The following is a 22,300-nucleotide window of genomic DNA, read 5'->3' as shown; positions in this document are numbered from 1 at the left end:
GGACGTATTTCTAGTACCTGGCTTGTACAACTCCCACATGCGGTCCTTCAGATCCAATTCCCAGCATCACCGCTACTTTCCCAACAAAGTTCTTCTGCAAATTAAATCTACGCTGCCCAATATTGTAGCTTCCATCAATCAGAAAAGCAATATCCGCTTTACAGTCTGTGAACACCCAAGATAGTTAGATTAACTTAAGGGCAAATTAACATGAGAGATTTGTTTTATCGGACATGGTGAAGTAGTAACCTACCTTTGTTCCCAGATTTTTTCTCAACTGTTTTCTTGGGCCGTTTACCTAGAAGGTAGGAAACATCATGAATTCTATACATGTAAGTACCGTACTCTAAGTAATAGAGCTATGAAAGGCCCTTCAGCAGACATTCAAAACATACTTCAAAGATTCATCTGACCATTATTATTTTATTTTATTTTTTATTTTTTATTTTTAAAAACCCCCACTGCTGACCACAGACACAGAGTGTGGAGTATATAGGCCAGGAATAAGAAACCTATGGCCCATCAGATACCATTGGACTATAACTTCCTTAATCACTTTGTCATGCTGGCTGGAGCTGCAGTCCAACATCATCTCACAGGCTCCCCATCCCTGATACAGACAGAGATAGACTCACCATTAACTGTTATAATAACAAGTTCCAGTGATTATTATCTGGACTTATCTTTTGTTTTGTATAATGCTGAAAACTCAAATAAAAATATTTACACACACACACACACACACACACACACACACACACACACACACTATAGAGATTACCAGTAAATAAGATAACCTATGTTCATTTTGTCAATAATAATATACAAATTATTTGCTAACAGCTATTTTCCTTTTCCATGTACCTGGAATATGCTTGCTACCTGAACACCTCTTGCAGGTCTTGGAAAATTCATGAAGTCCTTCTGTACAAACAAATCTCCCTGTGTGCTGTGCTTCTGGGTCTCTCTCTCTCTCTCTCTCTCTCTCTCTCTCTCTCTCTCTCTCTCTCTCTCTCTCTCACACACACACACACACACACACACACACACACAATATGATAATAATAGAATCAATTGAAAGTAGTTTATTTCTTGGATATTCTTGATCGGTAAGAACATATTTTGAAAGAGACATCTTACCTGTGGGTGGGCGTGCTGTTGAAATTGGCCGCCCAACAGCTTCAAGTGCAGCACTCTGGGGTCCTGTTACCATATCGAAAAATGAATTAAGCTTACTGCATTGCTGTCAAATTACATTGTGGTAAAACAGGTTGTACATGCTCAGTTTTACCTAATAAAAGAAACTGCAAAAGGTCAACACCTCAAACTACTAGATCTCACTCAGAAAGAGACTCCTAGGAGCTAGTACAATAGCTTAAAGCATTTAGATGCAAAGAATCTTCCTGCCTATGCTCCAGCCTAAGATGAGATTGCATAATGCTAAAGTAAACTAACTCCAGAGCAGTGGCAGACAGAAAGTAAAATGGAAAACCCTACAGATGACAAGAATATTTTCCCCAATGACCTATTGTGAAGTACAGTACTTTTTATCATACCGATGATGCATGCCCCAAAGTTTTTTTACTTTGTTTTTATATTGATGATTATTTGATGCACGTCATTTTGGAAGCCAATAATGTTAACTAACATATATGACCATATTAGAATATATCTATATATATATATTATATATATATATATATATATATAGAGAGAGAGAGAGAGAGAGAGAGAGAGAGAAACAAGTGACTGACAAGAACAGAATGTTAATTTATTTAAAATATTTTAGCTTCCAGTTTCATCAGAAACATAGCTGGACTGCAAACAGGGCACCAGTTTCTCAGTTTACAGTCTGGTGACTCTGTAAACTAAGTATTATCTTTTCAATGGCCCATGAGCAAAGATAATAAGCACAAAGCCCTGAGAATGACCATGCAGAGTGCAGCATCTCAAATAAAGATCAGGAACCAAATGTAAATGAGTGCATTTATGAAGATCTCTCACATCCTACGGCCTATTGAGTAGAACTTACTGCTTTGGTAGTTCTGAAGTAATTATTCATGTTATGTGTTGCATAACTGTCCAGGAATAATATGTACATTATTCCTGGCATCAGTTTTTTCAAGGCAAAGCAAAAGCCAATGCTTGGACAGTTGCATATGCTTCACAAATTTTTCACCGCAGCCTAAAATATTTAGGAGGCTCCCTGGAGGAAAAACCTTGACTCAACAAGGCATCATTTGATGCCTGCTGATTTTGTACATTAGGTTTGTCTGAAATTCTTTACCACATCACACAAGAGGAGCAGTACGGTGGTTTGCTACTCTTAAAAATAGAAAATCAAACCAACAGAAAAAATAATAATGAGGCAGCCAGTTTCTTCCATGCTGATACTTTCAAAACTCACATGGCAAAATAGTAACACTTGAACATGCACTTACTGGAAACTGAGAATGATGATGACCATCTAGAGAGTGCTTGAGACTGGATTCCATTGGCATAGATTGCAAGGTAGTTCTCTTGCCCTGGCAATATCTGCACTCTGACAGGCCCACCTGAACTTGTGATCACCCCTCTGTAGCAAAATAAGATTTTCAGATACACATTTGTATAACTACATGCAACTAAGACCATTTCACACTGTGGAGAAGATTTGTCTAACCACGAGCCTGATCAATTTTGCAAGATGGCTGCAACGCCTTCTTGCATGGGCTGGTTCCAATTGTCAAGGTTAAGAGGGAAGAAAAGAAAGAAAGAAAGTTTATTTATTTTTTCCAGGTCAGCTTGAAACATAGTGACTAAGAAGCAAACTCAGCTCAGTGCAATGCAATTTGCTTCCTAGGAAACATTTTGGTTGCTTCCGGCGACAATACTATACACACTCAGACATCTTATCAATACATTTAGTATAAATGCAGCAAAATATGTTATAGTTTAAAACATAACTGCCAAGGGTATAAATTTGTCTCCTTAGCTTAGCTTATAAACTTTGAGGTTTGTAACAGCTTTAGCTGGATACATAACTTGCAGCACTCCTTAATGGCCTGTTCCCCAAGACTCACTGCACCATTAAATAAATGGGCAGAATTTCTACCTGGTTATTTATTTATTTATTTATTTATTTATTTATTTATTTAAGCTATTCATTGATACCTCTTACTTCAAGATTAAATCTTTCCCAGGCAGTTTACAATACAAATAATAAAAGCAGGGGGAGGGGAGAATAGAATATATCAGCTTAAAGATTTTGAAACAGGATCCAGGAGGCAGAATACGCACACAATAAGAACTTAGGGCCAAACTAGATGAAACAACACTGACACGATTACCAAACGCATGAATGGCCTTTTAAACGTAAATGGCAGACAATTCATATCAGGGGCCCCACGGCTGCAATTTGTATTTTTAAGAGTTATTCTTCCAATTGGAAATTGCATGAATTATGCTGCAATCAGTTTTGCCCTCGCTTATGAATCATAGAATAATAGAATCATAGAGTTGGAAGAGACCACAAGGGCCATCCAGTCCAACCCCCTGCCAAGCAGGAAACACCATCAAAGCAGTCTTGACATATGCCTGTCAAGCCTCTGCTTAAAGACCTCCAAAGATGGAGACTCCACCACACTCCTTGGTAGCAAATTCCACTGAAAAAGTTTTGTGAAACAAAAAGGTCTTCACAGCACATCTAAACATGGCAAGAAAATGTGTGTGAGCTTGCTAGCTTTCCCCAGGAAAGGAATCCCATAACTTTGGTATCATCATTGCATAGCTGCTTTCCCAGTTACCTGCAAATCCTGTCTCAACTTATCTTATAGACCAGAGAGCAGGGATTCTGAATCTGACTTTAAATGGTTTGGCTTCTTTGTGTGTAAGCAGAATTTTGAATAACCTAAGTCTTTAAAAGGTCAATAACTTTTACGTAGAGCCTGTAAGCATATTTGTAACTGGTACAATTGACATTGGATGGGTGCAATATGAGCTGATCACTTTGCTTCCACCCACATCTTTTCGGCAACAATATGGACAAATGATAGTTTCTAACTCCCAGTTTGCTTTCCCACAATAGTCCAACAGGGATATAACCAATGCATGAGCAACTGAGGCCATGTCCACCTTTTTCCAGCCACCAATCACAACTGGTGAGAAGTAAAACAGGATTGTGGCTGTAGAGACATAACCCAAGCTATTCTACTTTGTAATGCTAACTTCAAAGTCTTCCATCTTTTCTGCCAAAAATAGATGATAAAATGACTATCTGAAAGGGGATTTCTGTTTCAAATATTTATAAATCAACTTTGTAGGACAGCAATAAATAATTATTGACTAGACATGCTTCATACTTCTTAAGTGATTGCTGACATTTACTCAGCATGCTAGTTCATAAGAGCTAACTATGAATGTCAAATGAAATGTCCTATTAGTATGAAACTAATATAAATTATATTTGGAGCAATTACAGCTAGAGGAAAATAAAAGTTAGAATGCAGGATAGTAAAATAGCAGAAGGAAGAGTAAGAGTGAAATATGAAATTCTCCCTTATACAATCATTCAGGAAAATAGTAAATAGATTTGAATTCCTGATACAACCACTATTAGGGAGCATTTCTATAGTTCCTAAGAGGGCATCCCAGAGGCTGTAAGATGCCTCTCCAAGAATGGAGAGGGAAGTCCAACCTCAGAGGGGAGATCCAACCTCTAAAGGCGTCTACTAGTCACTGCAGAAACCTCTGCAGCCTTTAACTTCCCAATCCAATATTGGTAGCAGCAAAAATGGGGTGAGCCAGGAGAGATGAGGGTAGACAATGGAAAGACTTGAATCCAAAGCTTTCCCATTCCCCCAACACCATCTTTCAAATGGGGTGGAGGTGGTGAGAATATATCCGATACGATACGATATCATATAAATCTTTCGCCTTTTACTAGAGAATATATCAGTCCTGAAACATTGATAACAATGGGAGGGAAATCTCAGAATCAGAAAACAAAAAACAAGAAACAATCCCAACCAACGAAAGAACAAAGAAAAGGAAAACAAAAAAGGAAAAACTCATCTCTGACCTTCCTTCCATCCTGCTGCCATGCTCTCAGCAGCACTTTAGATATTTTGGATTTTCTGCCTTCAGTTCTACCCCATCCCACCAGTAGGATTGCTCCTGTTCAAATAAGTTATCTACAGTTAAACCACATGTTTCTACTAATGTGGGGAACTTAAACATTCAAACATCATATTAATTTAGATCAAAGGATGAAAAACCCACTACATGGAAAATCCAGCCTACACAGCTGTTATCAGCATTCCCAGGAAATGAAGGGTTATGTTTTATAGCTACAACACACAATTATATTCAATTAACTTTAATCTGCTGAAACAGTAATACTACTTTGATGTTCCTGCAAAATTCTGGATTATGCATTAAATTCTTGTTTAACACCACAGCTATCTTGGTTAGCTATCTTGATCAGAAGGTCGGTGGTTTGAATCCCCACGACAAGGTGAACTCCTGTAGCAGTTCAAAAGCACGTCAAAGTGCAAGTAGATAAATAGGTACCACTCCGGCAGGAAGGTAAATGATGTTTCCGTAGGCTGCTCTGGTTTACCAGAAGCGGCTTAGTCATGTTGGCCACATGACTGTACGCCAGCTCCCTTGGCCAGTAAAGCGAGATGAGTGCCACAACCCCAGAGTCGTCCGCGACTGGACTTAATGGTCGTGGGTCCCTTTACCTTTTACCTTAAAGTAACAGAATTAGGATTGGCAAATTGTCTCCTTGAAGGTCAGTGGAACTGTATGGGTTTAAAACTAACTATTTTGGCTTACTTGGATTACAAGATCTTCTGTCATTACTAGAATGTTGTACTTTATATACTGTGGGCAACATAGGATGGACTTATCATTATGTGATGTAAATGCACTACATCTTTGTTTCTTTTAGCACCAAGGGGCCCTTTTGGAACATCTTTTGGATTTCCCTCAGAGAACATCAAATAACGTCCCACCAAAAAACCCTGGTTTTGTTGTCACCCTGTCATTCCACTATTTGTGCCCTGGGCTTGTTGCCACCCAGCACGTCAACATCCATTTGAATTACCCTGGTAATTTTCCAGCACTGTTCACCTTGCCAGTTACCTAATGGTTACCACATTTCCTGTAAATGCCCCAGTTGTTTGGCAGGAAAAGCTGGAGGTGTCACTGTGTTTCTTTAAACCCAGCTAATAACTATTACACTCTGTTAATAACAATCTTAGTTTATGATCTTGCAGATCACATTACTGTATACAGGTATGGCTCTGAAAGGTATGACATACTGAATGGAGAAATACAGAGAAATCCTTAGGGAAAAGGAACAAAGCATCACTGCCCTTTCAGGACTCTAAAGTTGCATGCATACAACATTTTATTCTAGAATCAACGGAGAATGAGCACTTGTTTTTTCTATATAGTCCACACACAATCTAGATCTAGTGCATATTTTTTTACCCCAGACAAGTGCTTATTGAGAAACTGGTTTCATTCAACAATAAAGGTTTGTTGCAGATTGATTTTGCATTACCCCACAGTGTGTCCATTTGAAAACAGATTGCCCTAGCAATGGAAGGTGTATTCGCACCTCCCTAATGACATTATGGACGGGCCCTTCTTCATTCACCTGGGGCATGTGCAGGGAGCATACCCTCCAACATTTCTCCAATGAAAATAGGGACTGTCTCAAGGCAAATCTTTAAAAATGTAGTATAAACACTGACAACTGGGAAACCCTGGCCTGCGAGCGCTCCAGTTGGAGAACAGCCTTTATCAAAGGTGTCATGGGCTTTGAAGAAACTCGATCTCAGGACGCAATGGAGAAACGTGCTAAGAGGAAGGCACGCTTGGCAAATCCACACCGTGATCAACTTCCGCCTGGAAACCAATGTCCCCACTGTGGAAGGACATGTGGATCCAGAATTGGCCTCCACAGTCACTTACGGACCCATTGTTAAAACTGTGTTTATGGAAGACAATCTTACTCGGCTACGAGTGATCGCCAAAGAAGAAGAAGAAGATTATTTTCTTGTCTTTGGTGAGCATAAGTGAGTATAAATATACCAAAAAATAAAAAAAATGTCCAGTAGCACCTCAGAGACCAACTAAGTTTGTTCTTGGTATAAGATTTCGTGTGCATGCACACTTTCTAAGCTTATACCAAGAACAAACTTAGTTGGTCTCTAAGGTGCTACTAGACAATTTTTATATTTTTAATTTTTATTTAAAAATATATATATTTTGACTGTGTCAGACCAACACGGCTACCTACCTGAATCTAGAATCATAAGTGAGTAGCTACCAATGTCCTCTTCCTATTTTCTGAGCAAATAATACTTCAGGACAATTGTTCTGGCTACTTTTTTTTACTTTTTTACTAGCATCTGATGGTGAAAGGCTATGATTTATTTTGAGTTTTACAGAGCAGCACAACAGAAACAACACTTTTCTTTAAATTCCAGCACCTGTATCATTCTGATGTAGGTCTAAAAACAACTGAGAGGAGCAAACCATTTGTGCAGCACATGTTCCTCTTACCACCAAGTGGCCACAACGAGCCCTCACCTAGGTTTTTATCTAGGGCAGCCTTCCTCAATTACATTATTGGACTAATAAACACTGCTCTCATTTCCCCCTCTAGTTCTACTTCTTAGCTTGAAGCTACTAGAACAGTTCCTTACCCTGTCGTTGTCACTTTCCATTTACATCTTATCTTGGCATTAAAAGCTATTACACAACCTCCACCATCACCAGCCAGCATAGCCAATGGTCAGGAATAGCAGTGGTTGTGGTCCAACAATGGCTGGAGACCCAAGGTTGGGGAAACCTGATGTAGGGCACGACTAAAGACTAAAGATCCTACTAAATATATATTTTAAAAAAATTAAGGAGGCAGCCTATTCAGAGTTAAGCATGGGAAAGCACAGCTGATATAAATGTGGACTTTAAGTCTCTGCCACTAAAATCAATGGCACTTTTAAGTGTTTTAGCTTGATCCAGATGGTGCCTTAAGCTCTGGCCAGTATACATGACCCTATCACAAAGAGCATCCGCATTCTTAGCATAGATTTCATTTTAAAGCCGATTTCTAACATCTGTGGAAGGACTTATGCTTAAGCACAATAGTAGAAGGAAAACAAAAATAAATTATCTAGGTCTTCCACTGAAGAAAACAATTTTCAGAGATCTTAGAATTTGTTTTCATGGACTAAAGTCCACTTCACTGGATGTATGAAGTGGACTGAAGCCCATAACAATTTATTGCATAATACATTGGTTAAGTCTTTACGGTGCCACAAGACACACTGTGGTTGTTTTTGCTGCAGTGGACCTACACAGCTACCCCTCTGGAAATTAGAATTCACCTAACTGTTGCTAGGCTTTGACTTCAAGCTACAGCCCTCTTATCCATATGCATCAGCTATATGTGCACAGATGAGATGGTGCCAACTAGTTCCTGTTCTCTTGAATGGGCTTAATGCTGTCAAAGTAACATAATGATCAGCTCAGCATATTGTCCAGGGAGGACAAAACGATGCCAGAACAATGTCCATACAAGTTGACAGAGATCATGTTGCCATGCAAAGACAGGAAAAAACATGTCAAAGTGATGGAGAATTGTTATTAGCCTTTAACTACAATGTTCCACTGTGATGGAGATAAAAAACAAAAAAACAGAGGTACTGTCCTTACAAGAACTGCACATGCATTACTCAGTCCAGAAATCCGAAGGAAAATGTCTCATCTGAGATCCAAATGGCACACCATGATGCTATTAGATGGGGAAACCACATGTGCATTAAATGGAAAGCGAAATGCAGACCTCCTGGGTCTAAGCAGAAAACCCAAAATATGGCAATTAAATATATGAAAACAATTTGCATGCAATTAACTACAATGGGATTCTCTGTGGTTAATGACTGGAATGCAAAATAATAAATATTGGAATCTAGGGTCAGGGGAGACAGAATATCAGATAAATATTGTTCTCATTCTTTTCTCTCCCTTTTTCTCCTTAACTTGAGGTGGCTGGAATCAGTTCCTCTTGTGCCTTCACCATTTGCCATTTCTATCTTGTTTTGACCTTTGAAGTATTATATACTTTTTCATACTGCCATTGGCTGTGATACAGTAATACAATGTTCTAGTTACAGGTGGACCTGGCGTGCTATGGTCCATGGGGTCACGAAGAGTCGGACACGACTAAACGATTAAACAACAACAACAACAAAGTTACAGGTAGGTAGCTGTGTTGGTCTGGCGTAGTCGAAACAAAATAAAAAAATTCCTTCCAGATATATGAAGAAGTGTGCATTCACACGAAAGCTCATACCAATGACAAACTTAATTGGTCTCTAAGGTGCTACTGGAAGGATTTTTTTTATAGTAATACAATGTGAATGCCTGCAAGAAGTAGCATTGGTGCAACTGTTTTGCAGACACTTTCTCTTGCCTTATGTATCATGCCAAACTTTCAAACTGAGTTTGGGACTTAATGAGTTTGGTGTAAAAAGCTACTAAAGGAAGCAAGTGTGGTGCCAGTCCTCATAAGCAACTAGTAAAATTGTAAATTGTGGTTGAGTGGATGCTAGTACTGAGACCATGCCAATGGCATCACATTACTCTTTCCTAGAACATTCCCAATTCTCAAATCACATTTCCCATGCCACTGCCCAATCAACTTTTGGTAGCTTTCCAATGGTGCAGTAAGTGTGAGCTGGTTGGAAGCTAAGCAGATGTTGATGTGAATTGCACAACCTTCTTGAATGAGCACCTAGAGCCATACACCTATCCAATATTCCAGTTATGCAAGGGTGGGAACCATACCTGCCAAATCCCGGACTGCAGAATCCGGGACCAGCAGCCGCGTGACACCGGAAGTTGCGTAGACGCAACTTCCGGTGTCACTCTGCCCATCTATGGGCACCAAAAATGGCCGCCACCGACACCGGAAGTCGCGCCTACGCACTTCCGGACATGCGTAGACGCGACTTTCGAAGCCGGTGTCGGCCATTTTCGGTGCCCATAGATGGGCAAATCAGGGGGGGAAAATGGCCGCTGGCAGGAGAATATAAGGGAGAATAACGGGAGATGAAGAGATATGGGGGGGGCCGCCGGGAAACGGTATGAAAAAACGGGGGTTTCCCGGGGAAAACGGGGTACTTGGCAGCTATGGTGGGAACCCTTTTCAGTCTGAGGGCCAAATGCTTTTGTGGGCAACCTTCTGGGGGCCGCATACCCCCTGAGTCAAAAAGTGAGTGGGGTGACAGATGTGACTCGTAACTTTGTACAGCAGACTACATTCCGGCCACTCAGAAGCCAGGGGTTTCTACTCTGTCCTCCCCCACCACCAATCTCTCAACCCAGGCAAGCAACCAGAGTTGACACAGTTCAAGGACACATTCCAGCCAGGCTAAAGTATTCCTGAAGGAGCGTCTCCACCCCCATCGTTCTGCCCGTACACTGAGGTCCAGCGTCGAGGTAGGGCCTTCTGGCAATTCCCTCACTGAGAGAAGTGAAGCTACAGGGAACCAGGCAGAGGGCCTTCTCGGTGGTGGCGCCCGCCCTAGGGAATGCCCTCCCACCAGATGTCAAAGAAATAAACAACTATCTGACTTTTAGAAGACATCTGAAGGCAGCCCTGTTTAGGGAAGCTTTTAATATCTGAAGGACTATTGTATTTTAATATTTTGCTGGAAGCTGTCCAGAGTGGCTGGGGAAACCCAGTCAGATGGGCGTTGTATGAATAAATAAATAAATTATTATTATTATTATTATTATTATTAGTTGGTGAGGCATGTGGCCTGGGGAGAGGTTATGTGGCCTGGGAAATAGGCATTCCTTTTGAATGTATGAAACTGCATTATACTGCCAAATCATCGGTTCATTTAGCTGCGTACTTTATCTCTGGCAGCAGCTCTCCAAACCCCAGAGAGGGGTCTTGCTCAACCCTGCTACTTTTAATGGCTAGCAACTGTAGCTGGGACTTGCTGAATGGACTCTGCCATTGATTTGTAGCTCCCCACACCTAGCCTTGCTTCCATATTATTATGTTATGTCAGAAGACTCCGAGGGTTGGTAGATAAAATACACTTTGCTAAGGCGCCTGCCTTCCCAAAATTAAACAAAAGGATTTCCCCCTAAAATATAACGCAATTAGATTTAGTATCTGTCTCTTTAAAGAACAACAAAACCACAGTTCTTCTCTTGGTCATATGCCTGATATCATACATTCCTAGAAAAGAATCTAAGATGATGTAGTAAGTGTTTTAGTCTTTTTGGAGAGTTTTAAATCTTTGGAATTTATAGCTAAGATGTGCATCATTGGAAATGATTTATTTCTATTGTGCAGAGGGAGCTGGCTTCCTAGCTCCATAAGCATAGCCCCTTCTGGGGCTTTTTCAGGCCGAATAAGGGAAGCAGGAGTGCTGAAACTTGTCCGGGTTAGTTCTTTTCCCTGTATGAAAAATATGTGTCTGTAGATAACCCACAGGAAATTATTGAGCCAAGAATGCTGCCCTCTAGGGGTGGGAAGAGAGAAAAATCCTGTCATGCCAGCTAATTCTTATAAACTAGAAAGGATTTAACAGGCCAAATTGCAGAAAACCTGAAAATGGGAGAATAGCTCAGAAGCATATTACGGATACAAAACAGTCCCATGATAACATGGAAAAGTATCACATGGCAGCTTGGAATTATGCTATGAATATGGGGATAGGAGACAGGGAAGAGCATTTGTTTGTTTGTTTAACAGAATGGGGGTAATGAACATGTCATCCAGATGCTGTTGGATTTCAATTCCCAACTACTGCTGAAGGTCTGTTCTCCTGCTGGCTAAGGAAACATGAGCTGCTGAAATGCATCTGCAGAGTCTCAACACTGGAAGCTTTTCACTAAAGTACATGCTTTTTTGTAAAGCACATGCATGTTTATCTGCTTAAATCAATAGTGGGGAATCACGTCTGGAATCACTTCTGGCTGGAGGGGTGGATCTAGAAATGGCCAACTCTTCATAAGCCACTTTGACAAGTGAGCGGGGCTACTCACTCCTGATATGATATGACATCAGATGATTGAAATTTCCAACTGCCACCATAAAGAAAATTTTTTGGTGCACACTCTAAGTGTTTCAATTATTTGCCAGCTTTAACTTTCTCATGTCTGGTGTCATATGATGTCAGGTGTAGGAAAGGTGGGTGAGGTTCACCCAATAGGGCTGTGGGGGGCAATCTCAGCATCCTGACATAAGAGGATTTCTGGATTTGCACAAAGTCTCTTCAGTTAGCAATGTGCAAATCCTACTTCTGCTCCGAACCAGAATGTCGGGTTGCCCATGAGCCCAATCAGGGCAAAATATTATCCCAGTGTCATTATTGGGATAATATATTCCAGCTGAAATGGCTTAAGAAAGAGACATGAAGTTGCAACTAAGGTCCACAGGTTAGATGAAAGGGGTACAATCCTCCCTAACACCTTGACTGTGTTATACATCCACACACCCACACATAGAGAGAGGAAGGAGTTGCATTACTATTGTTAAATAAAAAAATTCCTTCAGTAGCACCTTAAAGACCAACTAAGTTTTTATTTTGGTATGAGCTTTCGTGTGCATGCACACTTCTTCAGATACACGAAAGCTCATACCAAAATAAAAACTTAGTTGGTCTTTAAGGTGCTACTGAAGGAATTTTTTTATTTTACTTCGACCCAGACCAACACAGCTACCTACCTGTAACCATTACTATTGTTGTTATTGTGTTCATAAATCACAATGCACACAAACATATCTATTCCTCTAATGTGCCAGAGCTGAGCCCTATCCCAGAAAACAAGTTCCAGGACTGAACACTGGCTCCAATCATGGCCTGCTGCATAGGCAAAAAAAAAAGAAAAAAGGAAGTTTCTCTTTTGCAAACATATTTTTAATTCTACTGAAGTTGTGCAAAACATCTTGAAGCACCCCTTGAGAATAGCAGTAACATGCATCCAAAGCGAGAAATGCTTTGCTATTGGCATCCACTCATTAGTGGACATTATTCCACTGACTATTGTTATCATGCAATATTTGTACATGGCTAGAAGACAATGCATTATGCCAGGTTCCAACCTCATTAAAAACCTTTCACCATCGCTCTTGAGCAGCACCATTTCCAAAAGACTACTGCCCAAGAGAAACCAATCTAGGAATACTCAAAGGCAGCACCTGGCACATAACTTTTCGAGACACTTTCCATTGCCACCATTCCTGCCATGAGAAGGCTAGGGAGGCTGCATTTGGACATACCGTAGCTGGAAAAGGACTGCGTGTACTCTCAAAAAACATTTTCATTTGGGCAGAGCTAACAAACCTAATGCAAGATTATTCTTAAAGTATGATAAAAGCTAGAGGTTAGAAACATCTATTTCTTATGGTTAAATCCTTCATTTCTTCCATGATGGAGTGGCATGCACAGGTTCCCAAGTGGCTTCTATTGCTCAGTTCCAGGTCTGACCACAGTTGACAAGTCATGTGCTTGCAGAGTATGTCCTGAAATAGAACTATGTAGGCTACATAGCCAAAAACCAACACCATTTTTAACTGATTTTAAAGTTGTGTTTTTATAATGTTATAGCCCACCCTGAGGCCTTATCTTTAAGCGTGAGGAAGAAATGCAATTACAGTGGTACCTCGCAAGACGAACGCCTCGCACAACGAAAAACTCGCTATACAAAAGTGTCTTGTGATTCTTTGTTGCCTCGCAAGACGAAGTTTTCTATGGCTGCGTCTCGCAAGGCGAAATTTTTTTTGCCGTTTTTTTTTCCGTCTGCCATTTGTTTCCGCAAGACGAAATTTTTTGTAAGGCGGCACGACCCGCGGAATGAATTATTTTCGTCTTGCAAGGTACCACTGTAGTAACAACAGCAGCATGGGAAATTGACCCCTAATTTTCACTGAACTGTTGATAATTAAGCTTACCTGTGAACGGCAGCTCCACAAACGCTGGAAAGGGAGGCGTACGCAACATTCCCATAGACGTAGAATTGCCATATAGGACAGTCCGATGGGCAGAGGACATCTATATTATTTTTTCTGAGATCCAGTCCTCTGGTAAAGCATGAGACAGCTGACAGGACTGCAGAGGAAAATAAAGAGATGGGATATAAAACATAAAGCCTAACAGAAAAACCAGTATTCAATTGGAGCGCAGCCAGTCTACCTCTATGAATACATCATTAAGTGTAAATGCATCTATTTTATTTACTTACGGCATTTGTGCCTCATCCTTTAGCCAAAATGCTCTCAAGAGTGGCTTACAAAAATCATTTCTAAGGCAGCCCGTGCCCTCGACATGACACACAAGGGAAAAGGAGTGGGAGGGAGGAGGGTAAAGCAAGCTCAGGAACAAGTCCTTAAAATGACAGTTCTCAAAGTTATGGCTGATGTCAGTGGCAGTTTTGAAGTACTCTTCACCCCCCCCACATCATATCCAAGAGCATGGCAATGTTTAAGCAGATGGAGGACAAGGCAACTCCTTGCCACACAGTTCATTCCTCAGACAGCTGACTTGAGGGCAGCTTAAATGTAACAGCAACATATTGTCTAATAGGCCTCATTTGCATCACTGGGGCACTGACAGCACAGTTCTTTTGTTTCATCATCCCCTTCCCAATTCCTTTACCGCTTAGCAATTATTTGCCTCCTTTGAATTTGAAAACAGAGCATTAGTTAGTTTGTTTATTTGTCACTGGACACATTAGGTATTGGTGAATTTTACCTACCTCAAATTACTGTTTTCAGGACTAGTTTGTATTCACAAGTCAGAACACTGAAGTGCAATGCAATATAATAACACTTATTGTTGTCCACCTAGCCTGCCCTTGCAATGAGAAGCCAGGGTGTTCTCTTTGATGTTAATTTGTCATTTTAACCTCATAGCAGGGCATTAGCGAAATCTTGTATTGGTTTAATCTTCACATAAACCCATGGGGCTTTGGCACTGCTTGCTGCCAGGATTCTCAAAGTTTGTGACAGGCCCTTGGCAGGAAATCCTTTTTTATTAGCCATGTGTTTGCAGACTATTGAAAATGCAGCAGGTCAGTTACTTTCCACTGACTCCCTGGAATTCACGTTAGCATTACTTACTATGAATAACGTTGGTTCCCTGTGCACTAGTAAGACTCTTCATATTCAAAGATGGGAACTGTATTTGTCTACATGTGTGGAATATCTGTGTTGTTTTGGGTTGTGACAATGGCACCAGGTCACTGCAAAGTGGTGTGACATGTTTTCAATTACTTTGTGGCTTTTGATATGTCTTGCTAAGTGGCATACCAAATCATTGGGCTGGGTTATAAATGATCTTGCACTAATTTTCCATTCATTCTTCTATGGTTTAGCAATTCTGTTTCTGTTTTGAATTAATTAAATTCACATTTGGGAATTTCTAGTTTATGTTGATTATACTAGTAAAGGTAAAGGTAAAGGGACCCCTGACCATTAGGTCCAGTCGTGACCGACTCTGGGGTTGCGCGCTCATCTCGCATTATTGGCCGAGGGAGCCGGCGTATAGCTTCCAGGTCATGTGGCCGGCATGACAAAGCCGCTTCTGGCAAACCAGAGCAGCACATGGAAACGCCGTTTACCTTCCCGCTGTAGCGGTTCCTATTTATCTACTTGCATTTTGACATGCTTTCGAACTGCTAGGTTGGCAGGAGCTGGGACCAAGCAACAGGAGCTCACCCCGTCACAGGGATTCGAACCGCCGACCTTCTGATCAGCAAGCCCTAGGCTCAGTGGTTTAACCACAGCGCCACCTGGGTCCCTTGATTGATTATACTAGTACTATAGTGCTATTCTATTTGGTGCAATAATTTGGTGTGGAAATCAGTTTTAGATTTATGAGATCAATTTAAAAATCCAAATTATAGGAGCTACATTTTCACAAGCGACTAAAGGAAATCCAGCATTCAATTTCCTTTTGTGCTTTAAAAAAAGTCTACCCAAATCTAGCTTTGCTATAGTAAATTAGTTTATCATTATGTTTGGTTATTGGGTTATTCATTATGTTATGTCATCTCTTTTTCTTGCAATCTTCTGCATTTTGACTGAAATAAGAGATACAAGACTAAATAATGGTAAAATCTACATTCTTTCACACAGCACAGAAACACACCAGTTTAGTATACCTCATTAATAGAAACAAATTTATTTCTGTTTTATTTCCAGTTTAAAAAATAAATTACAGTGCAATCTCATAAGTGTGTTCAGAAGTTAACTCCAACTTGGACAAGTGACCGTAGAATTGCAGTACTTGTAGAGTGATATAAGTTTTCTCTATTGACCCTATAAAAGAAAAAGAAAGTTAAAAAAAATGTTTATAGGCTTCTTGAAAGTTTCTTGTAAGACATTTGTAAATTACCACCTTGATCCACTGAGGTTGGAGGCAATGTAAAAAGATGCAACTTCTGGGGCTGGATATATGCATCTAGCTCTTGAGGTTGTATGTGAAATTCTTAATGGTAATCATATTCACAGTGACCTTTACATATGATCAGCACAGAATTTTCATAACATCGAGTAGATGTGCAGCATCTAGACATGCACAGATGTGTACAGAGCAGCACAATAAAGCCTACTGCTACATATGCAATTATTGCTGAAAATTGTATTTCAAAAGGTATTTGATACAATAGTTGTGCTATAATTATCCTGGATATCAAAATCAAAGTTAGAATAAACTTTTTGGTCCTGCATCCAGCCCACAGTAGTCACTATGTTGCAGATAATGGTCAATAAGTTCCATGACCATTTCATTATTCTCCACCTTACTGGTTGATTTATTATGGTTTATTGCTATATTTATAGCCATGGCCACCAACCTGAATGCCTTTAAAAGGGAATTCGGCATCGAAGGAGGACAAGGCTATCAGCGCCTTAGTAACCTGTAGCTTGATGACTATATTACCTACAGAATCAGAGGCAGCATGCCTCTGAATACCAATTGCTGGGGATCATGAACAGGAGAGACCTATTTCACTCATGTTCTCATTGCGGATATATTTGTTTATATTAATTTTATTTACATAGTTCTAAAACACACTCTCATATAAAATAGGACAGGGCAACCTAAAAACAATAGAAGTGTAAAAAAAGAAGAAGAAGAAGAGGCAAAGAATATCAGGTTTGAAAGGGTTGTTTGAAGAATACAGTTATTAAAAGACGCCTGAAATTGAACGGGGTTCCCATAAGCACCTGGCTGTCCACTGTGAGAAGCTGATCAGAATTTTGGACTTGACAGGCCTTTGTGCTAACCAAGCAAGACTCCTCTTACGTTATTATGTAAAATAGCCAGATCTCAGACAATAGTGTTCAAGTTATTACCAGAAATATAAAAATTGTTCAAAGAAGGAGTATCATAGACAACTGTTGCTAACACATATCCAATGCAGTGTACTCTCTCCAGAGCCTTATAATAACTTGGCATGGGACAAAGGTTCATAAAGTATATTTTGATTTTAACGGCCAAGGAAGTCATGGCACAAACAGCAGGCCAAATACCTTTTCAATATAATTTTCAGCTCTATTTAAGATACTACTGCTATTATACACAACCTTTTTGTTCTTATTTTGACACATTTGGTCTTTCTTTTCCAATGCGTTCTTCCAGAGTCACTGCCTCTTTTTTAGACTTCATTCTACTTGTATAAAAGGAAAAAGAAAGCATTCTTGAGTTTACATAGCTGCTTTCTCCAGATATCTACAGTACAAGAAACCTTTGTAACAATCTTGCTTAGGTCCTTTATGGGTTTGCCAACTCCTACAACCAATGAGCGTTTCCATTGTCAAAGGTCAAATCCTCATACTTTGCTTACAAAAATACACCAAAAACCTCACTCACCATTTTGGAAAGAGTCCCGTGTTCTCCTTCCAGTGCTGATGGAGCTTAGAAATACACATGGCTTTTTTCATCTCCATTTCTGTTTAATGATATTAATCAATTCTTCACTGGAAATATGAACCTTAATCAAAAGAATTTTCATTTCTTCAGTATCAGCAGATCCATTTATTTTATTTATTGTCTGAATAGTGCCCTTTTAACGGAGGTGTGTAGCTTCTTGGGTTCTCCTGTTCTTCTTAGTAGTAGAATTCCATTTCTTAGGAATATAATTGTGTGAAACACATTTTCCCGTCGCACTTGTTCCAATAATCTTTGCATTGAGTCCAACATAGTAAGCAGCTTTGACCATTATTTATGATTTCTTACAGCCATGAAATATTCAGATGTTCTTAAATGTAAAGTCTATTCAGTTATGCCATTGGGTGCTTCTCCTTATCTCACACAATCTACAGCTATTATTCACACTGGAACATTCTAGGTTTTCATCCTGTCGTAAGTCACTTAGAGGCTTTTTCGTGTAAGGTGACAGATAAATTAAATAATAAATAATAATTAACTGAAAACATGTATTTATTTGATCAATAGTCTTGCACACTTCATCACTGGTGATAAGATTCAAGTGAGAATTTACTCAATGCACAACTTCCTCTATCCCTCTCCAGTAACTTTTCCAGAGCTACTGCTGTGTGTTGCTATTACCTAAATAATCCACAAGGAAATCAATCCTATTGTCATCTAGAAAACCAAATTAACAGGGGGCTTTGGGGGTACCCTATAGTGAACACAATTATTTTCTGCTTGCTATAAAAATGTCAAAAAAGATTCTACTCCTGCTATTTATACATGCCTCTTGGACAATTTCCATATTAACCTTAGACACAAGTAATATTGCAATTTTTAATCCTGAGAAGTTTTGAGTTGTAAATTCACTGTACTGTACAGTAATAGTGGTATTAAACTAAGAGTGCTACAGTAGTCATCTTTAGACTCATAAACATAACTTTTTCCAAGTCACAAATGCAACACCTGGACCACAATAGTTTTGCCACTATGGTAGTTCTGCTCAGAAGAAAAAATAGCAGTACCAGAGAGTAAAACAACAACAAACAACAAGAAGAAGCAAGGAATGAAACAGGTGCTTTAAAAATGAACATTTATTATGACAAACAAGTCCAACACATAGAATCATAGAATTGTAGAGTTGGAAGGGACAACGAAGGTCATCCAGTCCAACCCCCAGCAATGCAGGAATCTTTTTGCACAATGTGGGGTTCAAACTCACTACCCTGAGATTAAGTGTCTCATGTTCTACCAACTGAGCTAGTCACATATCATTGTTATCAGACAGAAGAGTCCAGCGGAAGGAAAACTAACACAACTGTAAGCATATTTACTCATAAGACCCACAGAGCTCCATAAAATTCACTCTCCAATAAATGTGTGTAGGATTTTCAGTTTAAGCAGACTGCAGTAGTCCAAGCAATTGGAGCAACATGTTTAAATGTTTTGGACTTAGTCTGTTTTCATTTCCCAGAGCACCTGTTTGAGGCCTGCCCTGCCCTTCTAGTTTCTTCACTAGATCTGTGCATGCAGCAGGTTGCGTGCTTTTCTCCTCAAATACCCCAACAAGGAAACGAATATGTTTTAAAAATCAGGGAAGTTGCCAAACACAGTTTCTGATACCACAACTATAAGGGCATGGGTGAGGGAGGGGATATCAGGAATCCATAGTTGCTTTTTAAAACTGCTGACCAATACACCTGCTGTTCTATAGGGTATCACAGTCCCATTAGACTCTGACTTTTTATATAAAAGTGTAAGTATTCATGTTTAGCTTCGAAAAAGATGCAGAAGGACAGAGTTTTGTCTTGCTCAAAACATTCACACACCCCCTTATATTAATCTATATTTTCTTACCTGATGAAAATATTTGATCATGCATGTTAACAGGGAGGGGTGTTAAGCTATCTTTGCCATTCAGCCCTTAAATAAGAATGTACTTTACCTATCACTAACAAAAGATCAATTTAGGATGAAGGAAAATAAAGCTACAGATTACAGAGATGCATTGACTGATTACATAGCAATTCATCTTTATTGGATGTAGAACCATGGGATCATAGAATCGTAAGGGTTGGAAAGGACCCCAAGGGTCATCTAGTCCAATCCTCTGGAATGCAAGAATAGGAGAACACTAAAAATACATTCCGGAAATCCTAACCATGGACTACAGACAGTTTCTTGCAGGAGAAGGGGGTTGTCTCCCAAGACACATTTCTGCATTGCATCATGTACAGCTTCCACATGCACCTGTTCAAAGACCACCCCAAGCAGCGAACTTATTTGCAACTGAGAAAGGACACTCACCCGAGCTCTCGTCGGCCTTCGCAGGGCTGGCCAGAAAGACGACACCTGCCATCAAGAGAGGAGAGCGGGGTCGTCAAAGGGAGTCCCGAGGGGGAAAGAAGGCTAATGCTGAGCAGAGGAGGGGGGGCTTGTTGTGAAGAGCCTCCCCCCAGGGGAAATCATGTGCGAAAGCCTCTCTCCGAACCCCAACCCCATCCCAGCTCCGGGATCCAGCACGAGTTAAAAATACCCACCCAGGAAGAGCAGGACCGGAGCCATGGCTGCACCTAGGAAAAGGAGGAGAAGGCACAGAGTCAGCCACGACAGGGTTAATCAGAGCTCTTCTTCACACGCGCCCCCCCCATCTCCCCACACTGGAGGAGACGGAGGGGAGACCTTCTCTTTGGGTGAGGGGGTGGGTAGCAGCTGCTCTTGGCTCCTGATTGGCGCCAACGGTTAATGGCGACGGGGGGAGGCAAAACTATTTTACCTCGGGTTCTCGCAACCGGTGGAATGGTCGCGCCCTTTCCAATACGCAGCGCCGCGGAAATTGAGAGGCGCGAAGAAGAAGAAAGCGCCCGCGCCTCTTAGGCTGGCAGCAAGTGATGTCGGAGGAGAAGGAGCCGGAGGAGAAGCAGCCACGGCGGCAGGGATGTCTGCCTGGACCAGCGCTGCGCGTCGAGGGGACCGCGCGCGCTGGCTTTAAACCCTGCCCAGGCGCATGAGCACTAGTGGGAAGACCTCGGCCGCCTCCTGGGTGGCCTGGGAAGGCGGCTGACCCGCTGGAGTGGGGTGGGGGCGTGGGGAGAGGGAGGGCGCGGAGGAGCCCCGGGTGGGCCGGAGCCCTTGGCAGCTGTCGCTTCTGAAGAGGCGGCAGCTGCCGCGCGCGGGAAGCGCCTGAGAAGCGGGCAGGTGCGCTCTCAGGCTCCACTCTCGTTTCCCGCGCTGCTCGGGAAACTAGGGGCGGGGGGGGGCGCACCTCGCCTGGCATTTATTTCTACTCTCCCCAGCTCTGAAGCAAAGCAGATCCCCAACATTTTTTTTCTCGAGGCCCGGGCCGGGGGGGTGGGTTGCTTGGAGGCCTTAAACCCAGCCAACCTTTCCCGAGGCGGTGGCGCCTTGCCATGTGCCTGGCACGCGGGAGAGCGAGGGACGCCGGCTGAAAGGGCTCCGTCTGTACAAGTCGAATTCCCTTGCGCTCCGTGGACTGTTTTCCTCCTGGAGCCGCGAGATAGTGAGCCAGAAAAAAGCGATCCACCTCCGGCCCATTGTTGTCCACTCTGACTGGCAACGTGTTGTAGCTTCGCATTGTGGCGGGCAACCAGCCATGCCGGATTTATGTATAAGTTAATCAAGCTATAGCTTAGGGCCCCACTCTCTGTTCTGTTGTTGTTTAGTCGTGTCCCACTCTTAGTGACCCCATGCACCAGAGCACACCAGGCACTCCCTTGGGGGCCCCAAAAAATTATTAAAAAATTTAAAGGGGAAAAATCTGGATGTACATTTCCAAAATATAAGATAAAAAAGCAAATAAAATAAAACCTACATACAGCAACGGTGTTTTGTGTTGTGTAAGCTCCCATGATGTAACAGGGGCGTAGCCAGGATCAAAACTAGGGGGGGGCAAGCCATGGTCGTTCAGGGGCGGGGCCAAGGCATGGAAGGGGAGGGGCCACGAAGTGGGCGGGGCTAAAGGGCCAGCGGGCCTGATGACATTGTGGCGGTGGCAGCAGCGGCCACCTTGTGCTTCTGGGGCTGGTAGCGTTGGCGGCTACCCTGCTTGGCTGGAGAGGACGGGAGGGTCGGGCAGGCGAGAGGGGGTGGCAGGGCGGGCGAGGGCGAGGCAAGGCATGGCCGCAGCCATGACGGCTCCGAGGCGTTGCTGCATATCAGCATAATATTTCAACCATGGTTCAAGCCCCACCTTAGGAAAAAAAATCCTGCATTGCAGCGGGTTGGACTAGATGACCCTTGTGGTCCCTTCCGACTACAATTCTACGATTCTATTGATATATTACCATACCATATGCATCGTTCTGCTTTCTTGAATTGTCCTA

The 22,300-nt window shown here is 41.6% G+C and overlaps 1 protein-coding gene across 1 annotated transcript in view; it reads right to left on the bottom strand.

Moving 5' to 3' along the window:
- The window catches only part of COCH (cochlin), a 31,998-nt gene extending 11,069 nt beyond the window's left edge, over positions 1-20,929 (bottom strand). The window contains exons 1-8 of the mRNA XM_035110152.3: positions 20,734-20,929; positions 20,498-20,530; positions 20,265-20,309; positions 13,976-14,132; positions 2,442-2,575; positions 1,141-1,203; positions 254-298; positions 18-165 (exon numbers count right to left, since the gene is read on the bottom strand). Of these exons, the coding sequence (XP_034966043.2) occupies positions 18-165; positions 254-298; positions 1,141-1,203; positions 2,442-2,575; positions 13,976-14,132; positions 20,265-20,309; positions 20,498-20,522 (617 nt within the window). The 5' untranslated portion in view covers positions 20,523-20,530; positions 20,734-20,929. The remainder of the gene's footprint in view (positions 1-17; positions 166-253; positions 299-1,140; positions 1,204-2,441; positions 2,576-13,975; positions 14,133-20,264; positions 20,310-20,497; positions 20,531-20,733) is intronic.
- Between the last annotated feature and the right edge of the window lie 1,371 nt (positions 20,930-22,300).

Source organism: Zootoca vivipara, chromosome 1, assembly GCF_965207765.1.
Source record: "Zootoca vivipara chromosome 1, rZooViv2.hap1.1, whole genome shotgun sequence".
NCBI lineage: Eukaryota > Metazoa > Chordata > Lepidosauria > Squamata > Lacertidae > Zootoca > Zootoca vivipara.
The sequence above is the reverse complement of the archived record's forward strand: the minus strand, read 5'-3'. Positions and strand labels throughout refer to the sequence as shown.